Genomic DNA, 15295 nt, shown 5'->3' with positions numbered 1-15295 from the left:
CAACAAAACTGGTGCAAATGACAAACAGTAGCTCTTTACTAAGCCAATTTGTATCTTGAATAAAAGCAAAACTTTCCAGATCTTTGCTTATTATTAAGTATCATAGCATCTTCTGTAAGATTCTTATCTGTTTGATCCAATTCAGAGCTTTAAACCAGTTTTGCTGCAAAGTCTGGAACAGCCGTAATGGTGTCATTTCGTCACCCACAAAAGCATGCCCGCCCAGCAAAACAGAACAGCTTGTTAAATAAGACTAAGAACACTTTACAAGCACGATATCCAACTGTAAGTGCTAGAAGCAGCTGTATTTTGGTACGTTATACCCAGGTGCCTGCCTTGGATGAGGGAGGGAATTTGTGTTCAAATGTCACTTGTCCTGCTCGGAGTATGGCACTCAAAACACAGCCCCCACAAGTCAGCCCTTCCCCCTCTCACCTCCTATTAGCTTATTTCTCAAAAAGGCCAACAGTTAGGGCATTGCTCTCTGATTTACGTTACATAAATGCAAACACTTTTCCCCACAGACACAAACTGCCGCCATCCCAAGCAGATCATCCTAGCTTTTTTTACCGCAAAACCTGTATTTTTTCTTACCCCTGAGAGAGACACACTTGAATGTTGTAACACGGCAAGGGAGGCTCATCTGAAAATTCAAATTCAAACACATCGCTAAAGCCGTCTTCATCTTCATCACCTGGGCCGGGAGGATTTGCCAAGATGTCAAATCCAGATTCATCTTTCGGATCTAAATAAAATTGAATAAAGGTGCCAAGTCAGCATTTGCAGAGACTGCTGCAGGTCTTGCTTTTTCTTCCAATAACGTGATCTGTAAATAAAATCCGTTTCCTTCCTTCCCAGCTTCCTCCACCACAAAAACAAAACAGTCCCCACCCCCACGTGCTGCCTGTTTTGAAAGTCTCCGCATACAAAGAAATAAAGGGTAACATTTGCTCACCGCACACAGAGCTGCCATAGAAATCCCAGTACAAACCAGGGTCATCAACGCTTCGACCTTGCAGGTCAGTTAAATACTCTGGAGAGGAAAAAACAACAACAAAAACATACTGATGAGAACAAAAAGCTGGCAAGTTTAGCAGACCATGTGTCATACAGTCTCGCTATGAATCCTCCATACCTTTCATCAAACAAACCCAGACTGCATTCCTGATGCACATGCCACAAAGAACAGCGTATACACTCCATTCTCGCAAACATTCCTGGAATTCGCTTTTCTCCTGCATCCCTTCTCCCATCACATCGAATAGTGACCCACTACATCAAATAATCACGCAAGGTCTAACAGGGATGGACCCAACCTTAAGCTTCAGTAACTGAGAGCGGCATTCTGATTTTGTGGAAGATAGGATGTACCACGCTTCTCAGCCTACGCAGTTATTCTGGACACCAATTTGAGAGTGAAACGGTGGCCCCAAAGAAACAGATGGAAAAGGTTTTTCCAGAGAGATACATTCAGAAGATTCTTTTTGGTAATTCTCCTCTAGAGATGTAATTTGGAAGATTTGCTAGTTGAATGGATCAAAAGATACTGGAATTTAAGACACTAAAAAGTCCAAGACACTGGACTTTACTGGAGTCCTGATACATCTATGCGTTTTCTACACTGCAGCATTTAAACAGATAAGTGGATGAGTACTTAAACTCATTAACTGTGAACACCACAAACATTTTCAGATATAAAGTTATTTAGGGAACACAAGCGTCTTTATCCAAAACCTACAGGTAAAAAACCCAAAGCCATGTTACAACACGGACGTGTTCAAAGACAAGGGCATTTAATACAGTTTTAGAGCATCTTAGATATAAAATGAGGCAGAACTTGCAAAAAGGCATGTACTAGAAGGATAAAAAGCAAGACCACGGGAAAACATGATTACGCCTAACAAACAGCTATTCAGTTTGGCAAGTTTTTTATTTTCATTTCAAGCAGAAAACGGAAGGCACCGAAACAGCCTGCTGACCTCCTACCTATCAAATCTGATAGTGGCATAATCCTTATTACTTATTAAAAGTTTCAATCAGAAGGAGCCCTCCATGCATGGCTGCGCTTCCCACCTGCAGCCGCTGGGTTTTTGCAGGCAGCGGGGGAGCTACTGCAGCCAACCCTAACGCTCCTCGGCATGGAGCTATCCCTGGCAAGCAGCAGGGACTTCAGGGGGGCCAGGGAACGTCCCCTCATTTGCCACGACCCGTAGAGCCCCACGCAATGTGGCCACGCACCTGTGAGGAAGGTCTCCATGAGCTCACTGTGGGTCATTTTCACGATGGTTCTCCCAGAGTAGGTCGCAAGCGTTGGATCAGCACCGTAAGACAGTAAGAGGCGAACAATTTCCAAGTGATCGTTTTCGACCGCATCATGGATTGGTCTAGAGGGAGATAAAAAAAGATCACGGCGTTACATTTTGACTCAATAGTATTATGTAAATGTGTTAGACAAGAAATTTCTGACTTCAGATCAAAGTTATTTATAGCACATAAGACTATTAATACAGCTGCCAATCATCTCATTGTCGGTTATACTTGCACATCATCCCCTCCCCTCTTGTCTTTTCACAGTCAGACTGCTCGGGGCAGGTATTTCTGTTACGTCTGTTCATTGCCGTACATATTTCGAGGGCCAGTAAAATAATCACGCCGCTGTAACAGAAAGCAGGCGTTTGCGTGAAGCCTCACAAACATCACTTGCTGCGAGACACTCTACCGTGCCAAATCTCTGCCGATTTAACAGCGTGCTGTGGAGTAAGGGCTCATTCAGCCTGCCTCTGGGCAAGTACAGAAATCAGTTACCCAAAGCTCCTAAATTACCTACAAGGAAATAAGTCATGAAAATTTGCTGGGAATCAAACTTCTGCACTACATCCTCTTCAAATAGTACTTGCGAATATATTTGCAGCACAATTCAACCCTTCTACTCAGAGAATAGGAAAACATGTTATTTTAAGTTTAGTCCACCCAGAAGTTAACGCATTTTACGTGGCGTGAGCAATCCACACAAGCTCAGACACACATTTTGCGAGCCTACAGAATGATTATTCATTAATACAGATGCCTGCAATTCCAGGTTTAGAATTCCTTATCCCTAATTATAAATTGCATTAACTTTTGCCTTTGAAATAGATTATACGTAGCAGGGAGTTGTCTGGAAGCAGAACATATTACCCTTCAGACTAATGAAGATGTGTTAAAATCCCATCTTTTTCTTAGAAAGCGATGAGCAGGGAATTGAAAGGGGAGTCAAATTCAATGGCCAGTGATGGTGACCGTTCAACCTAACTCCACCTACACTCCTCCTCCTTCAGGCTGTCAACATCACTGCCTCCCAACTAGACTTTTAAGCTCTCAAACAGATGTATTAAAACACAAGAGAAGGAAGGAAGGACTTCAGTTGAAACTCCCTCTTGCAAGGAGGCCATGTCCCACCACTCCTTTTGCCACATGCGGCAATGTCCCGTCTACGCTACCACTGCTTCGGTACGGACTGGCATCCACGTGAGCTGAGGGCAGGGGAGAGGCAGATCAAACCAGTCCGAAGAGGAAGGCACACCACTGTTTTCCCATCTATCACACAGCACTGCTGGTGGGAGGGGGACTCTAATCCATCTCAAAAAGAAATATGTTCCAGGTGTGTTTATTCCAAGTACTTTCCAGTAGGCTGTGATTTAGGGCGATTAGTATCTATCACACATGAAGCGCTCTCACTTGCCCCCATATTGATGGAAAGCTGTATGTGGTTTTGGTTTAGACAAATGCCCACTCCATTGACATGAGGAGGTGCACGTGGAGAATTCAAGGCTCATTCCCTATGGAGAGAAGCTTATCCCGCGCTGTCTGTCTCCTGCACACCCCAGGGGACCAATACAGCAAACAAGCAGGTGATCTTCGAGCTGCTGAGCGCCGTTTTCAATCCAGCTCGTGCCACCCCCAGCACCAGAGAGCGCAACATGTGCACACCTTCAAAGCTCGATGTGCTGCTCTTTGGAAAGCCACTTTCAAATTTTAAGACCAGAGAGGCCCGTGAGGATCACTTGCCAAAGGTCAGGATATCCCTTCTCAGTTTCTCAGGGAAGTCTCTAACATAACACTGAAACTATCTGATGCCCTGGAGACAGACGGTGCTCGAGAAGCCAGCATTCCCAGGATCCCCCGCAAGCCTCAGCCTCCCACCTCCACCTACTGACTCCGTGCTTCCGCACAGGGACTGCCGCAGCTTCGCATGCCTACGGAGCACCCCGCGCATCCAGGATCTGGCGGGTGCTAAACATCCCAGGCGACACGCCACAAGAGGTAACAAATAACAGGGGCGCTGACACGGAGGCTGAAGAAGTATCGGGTGTTTCTAGCTGTCAGCAAGCATCTGAGGCCTGAGCGGTGGGGTCACGACACGCCGAGCATCTACAGCGGGAAAGGTCAGCCTTGCTGTGAACCCTCCTGTCCCCCACCGGGCACGAAGCATCCCTGGCTGAAAGTCTGGCAACAGGCACCGGCAACGGATGAGAGTTACGGCTGCCACCAAATGCTGGGGATGCTTTTTCTCCCCTACTCCTTCACTTTACCAGAGTCTTTAATTTCAAACTGCTTTCCATTTTATTTTAGAATTAGGATTTTCTGGGTTGAGGGGAGGTGGAGTGAAAACTGTTGTGGGTTTACTGGTTTGTGGGTTTTCTTGTTTGGTTTTTTTTTTTTTTAAACTGACTTACCTAAGTGGCTTTTGAAGCAGTAATGAATTCAAGATGATCCCTTCACTTATTAAAAACAGCATCTAAATCACCACCCTGTGTTTCAATCGATTTAACGACACTGGGACGAGTTTATTAAAGGGCGCCTAGGCATTCCCCGGGAAGGAAAAATCGCAATGCTTGGGCTGTAACCCCGGGATGGGATCCCCTCTCCCTTTCTGCTGATCGCCCGGCGCAGTGGTGCAGACGGGGGCAGAGGCAGCGGAGCAGGCAGCAGGGCAGGCAGGCAGCGTGGCGACTTTAAAGAGGCAAGGGGAAGGAAAGGCGCAGTAAAGCCACGCGGAAGGAGGAAGAACAACAAATCGAAGGAAGCGAAGGAAGGAAAGAAAACACTGGCAGGGATGGGGGAAAAAAGGAGATTCCCTATAGATAAGGCACGGGAAAAAGGCAATAACGGAGCGCTGACAGACTGTTTTACTGGCTAGCACAGCTTCTTGGCAAGTTCATGAGCAGAACTATGCAAAGGCACAGCTACTCGTTTGCTTCTCCCACCAGGGCCGGCAGAGGTGGGAGTATTTTACAGTCTTGGCAGAGTTTACCCATCCTTTATGTAGGATGCAGAAGTGACTACTGGAGTCGGCAACTTTTTCAGATGTGAAAAAAAAAGATCCCTAGGAGTCCTCTCCTGGGCTGATTTGCCCATATAATCTTTTCCACCAGGAGCACCCTGGAAATAAACACACTCTGTCCCTAATGGTACTGTTAACGGTAGTACAGCTCGTTTCGAAAACAAACCCTTCAAAAAGCCCCAGAAGGATCTGGGGACATTCGAGAGCTGCAATATCCCTACAGGAGACACACATCTCAACCCTCTCTTGTGTATTGTCGAATTCTTCCTACTATTTTTACCACTACTGGAGTTAGTAAAACATTTCACTGGGGGTTTATCATTCCACCACCAAAATTATAAACTATTTAGACCAGTCAGGGTTTGCTTTCAGCCTTTCAGGCACCATCAAAATTTTCCTTGCTGCAATAAGAGGTCTCGCAACTCGCCGAGCAATATCCTATCTCGGCAGTTTTATTTTTATTTCCATCTACTCTATCACGCAACGGTGCCCCATGGAAGAGGCAAGGCACAAGTTGCAGGAGGGCAACTGCGTCGGCCGCCTCTTCTTTAACGCAATTAGCTGCTGGAGGGTATCGCTCTGCCAAGACCAGCTGAAAGGACGCAGGAAGAGAGCCATCTTGGCATGGTGTCCTCCCAAGGGAAAAAAAAAAAAAAAAAAAAAAAAAAAACCTTAAAAATCTGAGCTCATCAGCCGCCAGCGAGAAGGATAAAGGAAAACTCGTTGCGGAGAGTGACGGCAGCGAGCTGACTCTGAAGCAACCGAGAGGCCTCGCTAACAGGCGGGAGATGCCTGTGGTTTTGGCATGTGGCTTTGTTTTTAAAGCAGCTAGGGCACGCTGCGGAGGTAAAAGGAGAAGAACAAGGAGATAAGGCCAAATACACCATCAGCCATCCTTGCTGAGGTCAGGCACCGGTCGTCGAACGCCCCTTGTTGAGCTACTGCACTTACTGGGGTCCTGCCAGGGAAGGAAAGCGCTCACCTCTTAAGCACGGTCTATTATTATTTATAGGTAAGACGATTAAGAGCCCTTAGTGACTGTGGCACCTCTGAGACGGGTCTTAAAGATCTCGCCCCGTTCTACAATGATCTTTGATTGGCCACTAATCCAGCAGCAGAGCGCTTGTGTATTCAGGGGTCTGCAGGCGCTGCATTTGGAGAGCCACCATCAGGACAGAGTTCACAGGGGGGAAAAACACAGACGACAGCTGTATGCAGCCCGGCCAGATGTGGGCAGGTACGCAGAGAGAGCCCCAGCCCTGAGCTGAGGGTGAAGGGAAGGATGACACCATACCTACATCCCACCCAAAACGCCGCCACCTCCTCACTCTGCCGCTACGTTTGGTTTTTGGCTTCACCAAGATTTCCAATAGCATCAGAAACCAGAGGCTGAGAGCCAACCTTAATGTGCTGAACTCACAACGGACTGGCTGTGTACGTACACAAAAGGCAACACCAAAGAAAGAGGCCCAGGTCTTGGCTTCACTTTCAAACTTAAAACAAACCCAAGCAAAACCACCACACTGACTGGAGCACCTGCAGCACTCCAGACGGGACAGAAAGGAGAGACGCGGGGACTCTGCAGAACTTCCCTACATCCTTCACCCTCATACGGACATTTTGTTCAGACTGAAGCCATATCCTCACTTGTCACAACTTTTCAGAGAGTGTCCTCCAAAAAGCTGACCATAGAGGCGGCAGGCAGCAAGTATCGCAGCCCGACGCTTTGGGAGGCTGGGATCCCAGTGATGCCCCAGGCTGCCATGCCAGGAAACGCGGCGTACGCAGTTACATCACAGCTCACGCAGTCACATCACTCCTCTCTGGGGATTTACGTTAACTGGCTGAACAGAACTAAACACATCTACTGTTACTGGCTGGAGACGTGAGAGCTTCCAGCACAACCAAAAATACCTTTGGCTAGTGGGCTTGTAAGGGGGGGGGGGGGGGGGCGCCGCAATAAGGCATATTCAGTGTAGTTTAAAAAGCAAGGGAGGCAGAGAACTCTTTGATGGTGGGTTTGTTTGGGTTTTTTTGGTTTTAAGATTTCACTGTCTTTCCAAGGGGTGAATGGAAAAAAAGAATTTAAAAAGCAACACAGCTGAAGAAAACTGACACTTCTTTCCTCCTCAAATTTAAAGGAGAAAAACTTACTGAGGCTTCAAGAGATAAATGAGATTTGTCTTACGAATGTAATAATTTACTCTACAGAGACAGAGAAGGCTGGCCCTACCAAAAGGCAGGGGATAACACCGATCAGAAGTTCCATACAGAAGCTTCTGCTCTCTGTCCTGCCAAACTCAGGGCAGCTATACCACCTCTCATCTGTGCCTTAGATGCGGTTTGGATTCACGCCGTCTGTCGGGCAGCTTTTCAAACAAAAAACAAGTCTGCCATCAGAAAAGGAAGGGGATTGCAAGCTGAGTTCTGATATTACCGGCTATGATCAAATCATTACTGTTCATCTCTAAAATGCATTTTCCCCAGAACAACTTTTCAGGGTACACAAGCCAAGTTTGTTTCTTGAAAATCAGCTCCATCTGTGAATAGAAATCCGAGGTGGACTCTGAACTGATTAAGACTGGTCAGAAACTTCCTGGGGTTTATTTTCTATATAACTTATTCTGACAAGCCAGATAAAAATAATTTAGGATTATCTTGATGGCAACTCCTCGCTGGCATCAGGTCACGTATCAAAGCTGGAGACAGCAGAAAATGTGGGGCTGTTTGTCAGCCTAGAGAGCTAAGACTTCTTATAAAGAATGGGGAGATAGAGAAGGAATCTGACAATCCAGCCAGAGTTTCAAAGTTTCTTCAGAAGTGTTTCCTTTCGGCTGTGATGGGCCGGTAACGACTGACCATCATGAACTTCTAATGGACCATCCTAACCAGCCCTCTTGGGACTTTTGTCTTCCTGACTCCTCCCTTCCCAAGTTAATAAATAAAGAGCTTAAAAACAAAAGAGGCAGACTCTTAGTTATGCTAATTTTACCTCCCTGGCTATCTGGACCGTGTTAGTGAATGCGATAAACCTTTATGATAACAAGCTGCAGGAGCTTCCCAGAATACAAAGTGACCCGTCCCCAAAATGCACAGGCTGGGTGATGTTCTGCATATCCTGAGAAGTTACCCCAAGCGGTGGTCAAAGGGGTACTTTAGGAGACACACAAGAGCTTAAAAAAGGTGTGGAGCAGCATGTTTATCTCCACAAAGTAAAAAACAACAACAACCATCAAACATCATTGTCTATTCTGCGAGCACAGGAACTAAGCACCTCTGCTATTCTGTGAAGGAAACTAAAAAAGGCTAACTCGAGATTTAAAAAAAACAATCCGTAATATCAAATGACCAGATAGTTCAACAGTTCAGTAAAATAACATTTTTATATAGGATATATATAGGTCTCACACACCCAAGTGCCTCAAAAGCCTCAAGTGCTCTTAAAAGTAACCTTGCTAACAAAGCAAAGCCCACTCTTTTAGCACAACTTAAAGGACCCAGAGCAGATAGAGCAGGGCTGCAGGTAAAGCACCACCCCTTCATGCCCTGCAGCCGGCAATTTCACAAACTCTTAAAAAAAAAAAAAGAAGTAAAGCACAACTTACTAAAATCCCCAGAAGGAAAAAAAAAATAAAAATTACACTGAACTCGAGTCACAACAAAAGTGTGCCCCCATCACTTTTTTAACTGGAGAGCAAAGGAGGTCACCAAGTCCCTCACGCTCCCACCCAAGAACCAGCAATAAGGAGGACACCGTGCAAGAGGAGACCTAGGCAGTGTCACCTGCTTTGGGGGTTTGATGCAGGACGAGGAAAGGGGAGCAAGGGGAGGATAAAGAAGAGACATAAAGAGAGGGAAGGGGCGCTTCCTCCCACCATCCTGGCTGACGAAACCACTGCCCAGTTGCGGTGACCACCTGATGCCGGGCCGGGGGTGCCTGCTAACCTGGTTCCATCCTGAGCGCTGCAGTTGACGTCAGCCCCGTACTCAAGGAGATGCCGCACGATGCTCAGCCAGCCTCTGGCACAGGCCTCATGCAGGGCGCAGTAACCCGCGTTGTCACGATGATTCACATCACACACCTTGTTTTCCAAACAATATAGAACCACTTCCTGGAAATAGGGAGGAAAAACAGAAACATCAAGTTATTCCTTGCTACAGAGATGCACAGATTTCTCTTCTTGAAGGAAAAGGCAGGGGAAAAAAGGCAAAAACCACAAAATCCTTACGATACACCTAAGTTACCCTCTTTGAGACGGGTCAGTAAAAGAAAAGGTGGAGCCATTAAAAGTCATGTTGCTTCAAGAGACACAGCAGAGACCGGGACTTCCCACGAGCAGAGCAGCACCAAGAGTGTGAAGCAGCACCGAGAGCTCTGCACCTCGCGGGGACCTTCCTGCAGCCACCAGCATCAGGAATCATCGCAGAGGGGGTACGTGCAAATTTTGCAGACAAAACTCCCAGCTTTCCACTTCTCAAAACTTCCACAAGTAAAGCTAGCAGGAAGGTTTTTGCTCTTACATCTGCATTTTTTAGCAGAAAATTCTGCAAGCACAACAGCAGCACAGCCGACGTCAGTTTGATTTTAAAAAGAAAAAGCGCATGACCCAAAACAAAACACATTTAAGACACACAAAGGACGGTTTGCTATCAGCAAACAAACAAAAAAAAAAAAGCTCGACTCTATCAAGATCGGGGAAATCCGATTTTCACCCACCCTGGTTTTCTGTATGCAGAACTAAAGCCAGGCGCCAGGTTCCAATAACGAGCTCAGCGCCGCGGGAAGCCATGTGAATTTAACACAATTCATCTTGCAGTCAAATATACCACGGTCGAGAGCCTAGGCCAGGCTCAGCTCTGCGCTGTTGTGCGGCCTTGAAACAATGACTGCTCCATCACTCAACCAAAAATTTAGGATGGTGCGAGTCTTCCTCGATTTGTCTCAGATGCAAAAGGAAAAAAAAAAAAAGAAAACAAACAACAAAACCCCGCATTTCTAAGTGATGCTGCACATATAAAATAGCCCCCGCATTCCCAGATTAGCGGCAAGCCATTAATTTTGCATTTGCTCCTCTCGGAGGCTGAGCGACATCCTCGCAAAGCAGCGTAACGGCGTGGAGGGGGCGAGTGTTTGCTTTGCCAAAACAAGAGAATAAAACAACCGCTGGGTGCGATGCATTTATTCTTCCCGTTTCGAAATCTACTGGAAAGCCCGTAATAATCTGTGCTCTGGGTATACCTGACCCGAGAGCTGGTATCCAGGATACAGCATGAAGCTGCTCTTTTAGCAGGCCCTCACTAACCAGGCGAAAGCGGGGAGCTAATGAGCTGCCCATCCCAGGCACCAGAGCATCCCCCTCACCCGCTGCTGGGATGCAGCGGTCCACCACCTCACACCAGCTTAACCCGGGATCCCTCTTTATGTCCCTGCTCATCAGCCCAAAGGCCAAAAATCAGTCCAGAACGGATGCTCTCGTCCTTGCACTCGTCCAAGCCCATAAGGAAGGGCTGTGCGAAATTATACCCCGGAGGTACGAGTTTTCCGTCAAAACCAGACCACCCCGCCAGGCAAATTAGCAGATGGATACAGGTAGCAGAAGCGGCTGCCGTATTCGGCCCCGCTTTTAGCATGCAGTTACCGTTTAAAATAGATTCTGCAACTCAAAACAAAAGACCTTTCATCTGTTTTTGTAAAAAGGAAAGGCTCGTCCTAGGGTGGAATACCTAGTGCTGGACGAAAAGGCTAATTTTGTCGGGCAATTCTGTGTTAAGAGGCTATAAGGAGAATGTCATTAACCACTAAATGTAACCATAAAGACCATAAAACCCTACATTGTTAATTAATTAAATGCCTCATTAACTTTTTTTAACATGATTTATTCAATTTACAAAAAAATTAGCCATCACTGCCGAACACGGGAACATGTGGTGCCACAAACACACTTTTGGTTTCACAAGCGTCCCTCACCAACGTCAGGGAAAGGCTGCGTAAGTGCTACGGGGCAATTTGCTGTCTGTTCAGGTGCTCTATTTAAACCAGCAATCTGAAAATCACTCGCAGTTAATCCCGAGTCAAGCTAGCACGTCAACAGCTGAGAGCCGTGCCACCGCCGCTCCTGCTGCCTGCCAAACTGCAAACAGCGACGTCGAAAGGCGCATGCAAATACGCACCCTCCACCCTCCTCTACAAAGAGGTGCCCTTCGCTTTCGTCTCTCCCACCCGTGCTCTGCAGCAGCTCCTGTCCCTTTTCCAAGGGAAGGGGTCAGCATCCATCCCCCTGCACATCCCCCACACCCTGGGCACCCACGCTGCCAACAAGAAGCACTACTTCCCTCCATCCTACCCCAAAACATGGCCCTCAGGCAAGGTGTTACAACCTGAGCCGAAATGCTTCTCCGCAGCACCGTGCCAAACCCCAGAAGTAATGCTCATTCCCAGGCAGGGTGCGGGGACCCCAAGGGAGCTGCCCAAGGGCAAGACGATGCTCAGGAGCTCCTGCTCCTGCGGCGGTGCCACCGGGGACCCAGGGCTAGACCCTCGTGCGAGGCATCCCCAGAGCAAACCCTCTCCCCCTGCCTGGATAACTCCTGTCTTCCTAAGCGTTTAAACTCCCTGGAAACAAACATCATCTTTCCCCCACCCCTGCCACACACCACACATTCCCCTAACTTCACTGCCTTCCCAGGCAGGATTTAATCCCGAGTTCACCAGAGAACTCCCCAAATCCAGACAAACACCAAAAGCAACAAGCGGCACAAAGACAGCCAGTGTTTCCTCTCCCATCAAATTCATTACATAAGCCTTTCGTAATTTTTTTCGCAAAAAGATTTTACGCTCCCTATAATTCCCTCTTCACAAAAAGTAAATTACAGTTTTAAGACTACTATTATCTCAAGTCATTTGTTTCAAATGGGGAAAACAGAGCGGATTTGAGAGCACCCGTGCACTGCGATGGGTTGCTAACATCCTGACGAAGCAACGCCTGGCGCGGAAAGCTAGGGAGGAAAAGGCAAAGCTTCCCATTGGCTGCGGTGGGGTTTTGCTCAGACCGCACGGATTTCCAGAGCCGGAGACCGTTTTCCGCACTGTCTTTAAGCAGCCTTGTTGCCTGCAGCCTTGCAATTTATCTGACCAGACACAAGCCGCGTTTGTCCTTCGGCATTCCACTCGCACGTCAGCCTTTACACGCAAAAACATTCTCGCAACTATCTGAGGCACGTCCACAATGTGCAACTGAGAGTGGGGCAGAGGCACCTGAGCCAGCAGCATTTGGGCTCCCCACGGGTCCAGGGAGGGACATGTACAGCTCGCCGGCACCTCCGCGTGCCAAAGGTGCCAGTGCTGCCTCTGGGTTTGGTGTGGGATCTCTGCATGGCCACCGGGCATCCCTGCTGGAAAGGCAGGCAGGCTGCCAAGGGCACGCGTGAGCTCACTCAGTCTCAGCGCGGCTCTGCCCAAATACAAACCCTCCTTGCCGCTCTCAGGTCTCAGCGGTGCCCTGTGATGCCAGCTGCTTCCAGCTCCCAGTCCCCCACCAGCACTTGGCACCCCTCTCTGCAAGCCGTAGCCCCAGCGGCACAGACTCATTCTCCTCCTCTGCCACCCGGCTGGGGCGAGGGGCCGCAAGGCTGCCCGCTGCCACCACAGCAGATAGGAGAAGCCCCTACCAAAGGTTGCTGCCCCGCTAACCAGGATGGCAGAAAACAGATGTGCGCAGACGCCACACGTCCCAAACCAGCAAATTAGCTTGACCCACTGAGCTGCTTGGTTTTGGTTTCTGTTTGGTTTTGGTTTTATTTTGTTTTTTTTTTTAACAGAGGAATTTGTAACTTCTTGACGACTCTTAATTTTTCTGGAGACAAAGGAAATTCAGCTTTCTACCAACTGTGGCAGTCTGGTTGTAGCAAGAAAACCACCAAAGCTACAGGGCTTCCACGAACTACCACAGCTCACCACAGGCCAAATGAAGCCTTGACAGGGCAGCACAGTCACCCAGCGCTCCAAGCCTTCAAAGACATAGATGACGCTGGATCCCAGCGGCAGCCTCGGGCGCACAGACTGGGCTCTCCCCTCTGTCCTGCTTACCTCTCCTGCCCCACACTCTACCAACAACACGACCTGCTGCTGCTCTGTCAACACTGGCCAATGACTGGAATATTTAAGCTTATTAAAAATGTGGTGTTTGCTTGAACTTTTGGGTGAATTCAAGTCAGAAAATCAAAATCCCCCATCAGCTGATGATGGGAAGGCAAGGTGACCACACCAGGTTACCCCAGGGCCCCAGGACCCACAGTTTTGCGAGCCCAGGCATCTCCAACTTTATGCAACCAGCCCACTAATGGCCAATGCCGCAGAGAGCTCCTTCTATCAGCGAAGCAAACAGAGAGCCCTTGGCCCCTGCTTCAGCATCGCTCAGTTTCAGAGCTGCTCCCACGGAGCTGCGCTCAGCAGAGCGTGCCGGGCACAGAAAGCCAAGTGCCCAAGCATACTCACCCCGACAGACGCCGTGCAGGAAGGAAATATACACCGATGGCTCAGAGCACATGCTACAACACATTTTGATTTTGGATCCATAGGAAATTTTAGGTCCGCAGGAAATTAAATCATTTAAATTACGGAGATTACCATAGCAACGTTGTTACAACCACTTCTCCTCCTCCTAGCTAGAGCTGAAGTGCCCTGGGTTAGAAGAAGCCTTTGTCTAGGGTAAACAAAACCTTTCCAACAAACCCTGCCTTCCAGAGCTGGAGAAGGCCTCTCTCCACACAAAGCTCCCCAGCTGTACAAAAGGCATTTCAAGGTTTCAACAAATCCCCCAAGGCGGGGCAGGGCCCAGGCTGATGCCACCTTCCAACATGGGGCTCAAGCCCAGCTCTGAAGTCCAAGCAGCCCTCTCGCCGCCAAGGCAAACCCTGCAGCCACGCCGACGGCAGCCGTCGCCCTCTGCAACGAAACATCTCTTCGCAAGATCTGAAGCTGAGCAACAGCGACGCTCATACCTACATGCCCGTATTTCCCCAATAAAAGCGTGCTTCAAAACAGCAGAGCTAGGGGATTCATCGGTTTCTGATTTTTGTAGCAACAGGGGGGCCGTTTCATTAGACAACATTGTTCCAGCTACGCCAAGCAGCTCCAGACTCCAAGCACAAAGCGTGCAGAGCACTCCTGCGACGCATCTGATCGTGCAAGAGGACACTCTGAGCGCTACATCCTGTGTCACATACCAGATACTCCTTGGAGAAAAGAACAAAAAATAAAACCCTTCTCCTAAACTACACGCTCTTCACAAACAACAAAAGCAAAAATCGTACAGCTCGTTAAAGATCACCATAAAGACTACTTGAAAAAAAAAAAAAAAAAGGCATTCATTCTGTTTGCAGATGGCTTATATTTAAACGGAAGCGAGGGTTACCAATAAAACTTTACCCTTTGCTCGTTCACACAGGATGCCGCGTACCCTGCGTCCCCACCAGCTGTGGGGACACATTCCCGCAGCAACTTGCTCCCAGACCCGGCGTGCCGGGGAAGAGAATGCAGCAGGGGAAGGGGGAGCCCACAAATTTCAATGACCAAACTCAAAGCTGCTGCTTCACAAAATTTCCACTGATAAAACCAGAAAGAAGAGTTTTTTGACCTCACACAGGGCGGTGAGGGACCCTTACCTCATACCCCAGGCGTGCCGCCCGCTGCAGCAGCGTTTCCCCTGCGTTCTTATTGACAATAAGCCTCCGCGCTTCGGGTGGCATAGGCCGGCTCGGGGTGGTCTCCTGAGGGGGGCTTGCGATCGGCAGCTGTGAGGGCTGCGAGAGGGGCAGCAATGAGGGAGTCTGCTGCAGGCGATCGTACAGCTTCTGCTCATACGGCTTGGCTGGCGAGGAGTCGCAGTCTGAAGTAGGCTCCGGCCGTTTCCTGACTTTCCTCGTTACCGTGACCTGTCAAAATCATTATTGTTGGGGTTTTTTATCCTTGTT

At 48.3% G+C, this 15295-nt stretch overlaps 1 protein-coding gene across 7 annotated transcripts in view; it reads right to left on the bottom strand.

Annotated features, from left to right (window-relative positions):
- The window catches only part of BCOR (BCL6 corepressor), an 81930-nt gene that overhangs the window by 1696 nt on the left and 64939 nt on the right, over positions 1–15295 (bottom strand). For all 7 annotated transcript variants that reach the window (XM_086766483.1, XM_086766523.1, XM_086766515.1 and 4 more), the window contains 5 exons: positions 14987–15256; positions 9269–9435; positions 2239–2384; positions 956–1033; positions 595–745 (listed from right to left, as the gene is read on the bottom strand). In XM_086766483.1, coding sequence (XP_086622609.1) covers positions 595–745; positions 956–1033; positions 2239–2384; positions 9269–9435; positions 14987–15256 — 812 coding nt within the window. The remainder of the gene's footprint in view (positions 1–594; positions 746–955; positions 1034–2238; positions 2385–9268; positions 9436–14986; positions 15257–15295) is intronic.

The sequence above is a fragment of the Chlamydotis macqueenii genome, chromosome 1, assembly GCF_036417535.1.
Source record: "Chlamydotis macqueenii isolate bChlMac1 chromosome 1, bChlMac1.mat, whole genome shotgun sequence".
NCBI lineage: Eukaryota > Metazoa > Chordata > Aves > Otidiformes > Otididae > Chlamydotis > Chlamydotis macqueenii.
Note: the sequence above shows the minus strand (reverse complement) of the source record. Positions and strands in the feature narration are given on the sequence as shown.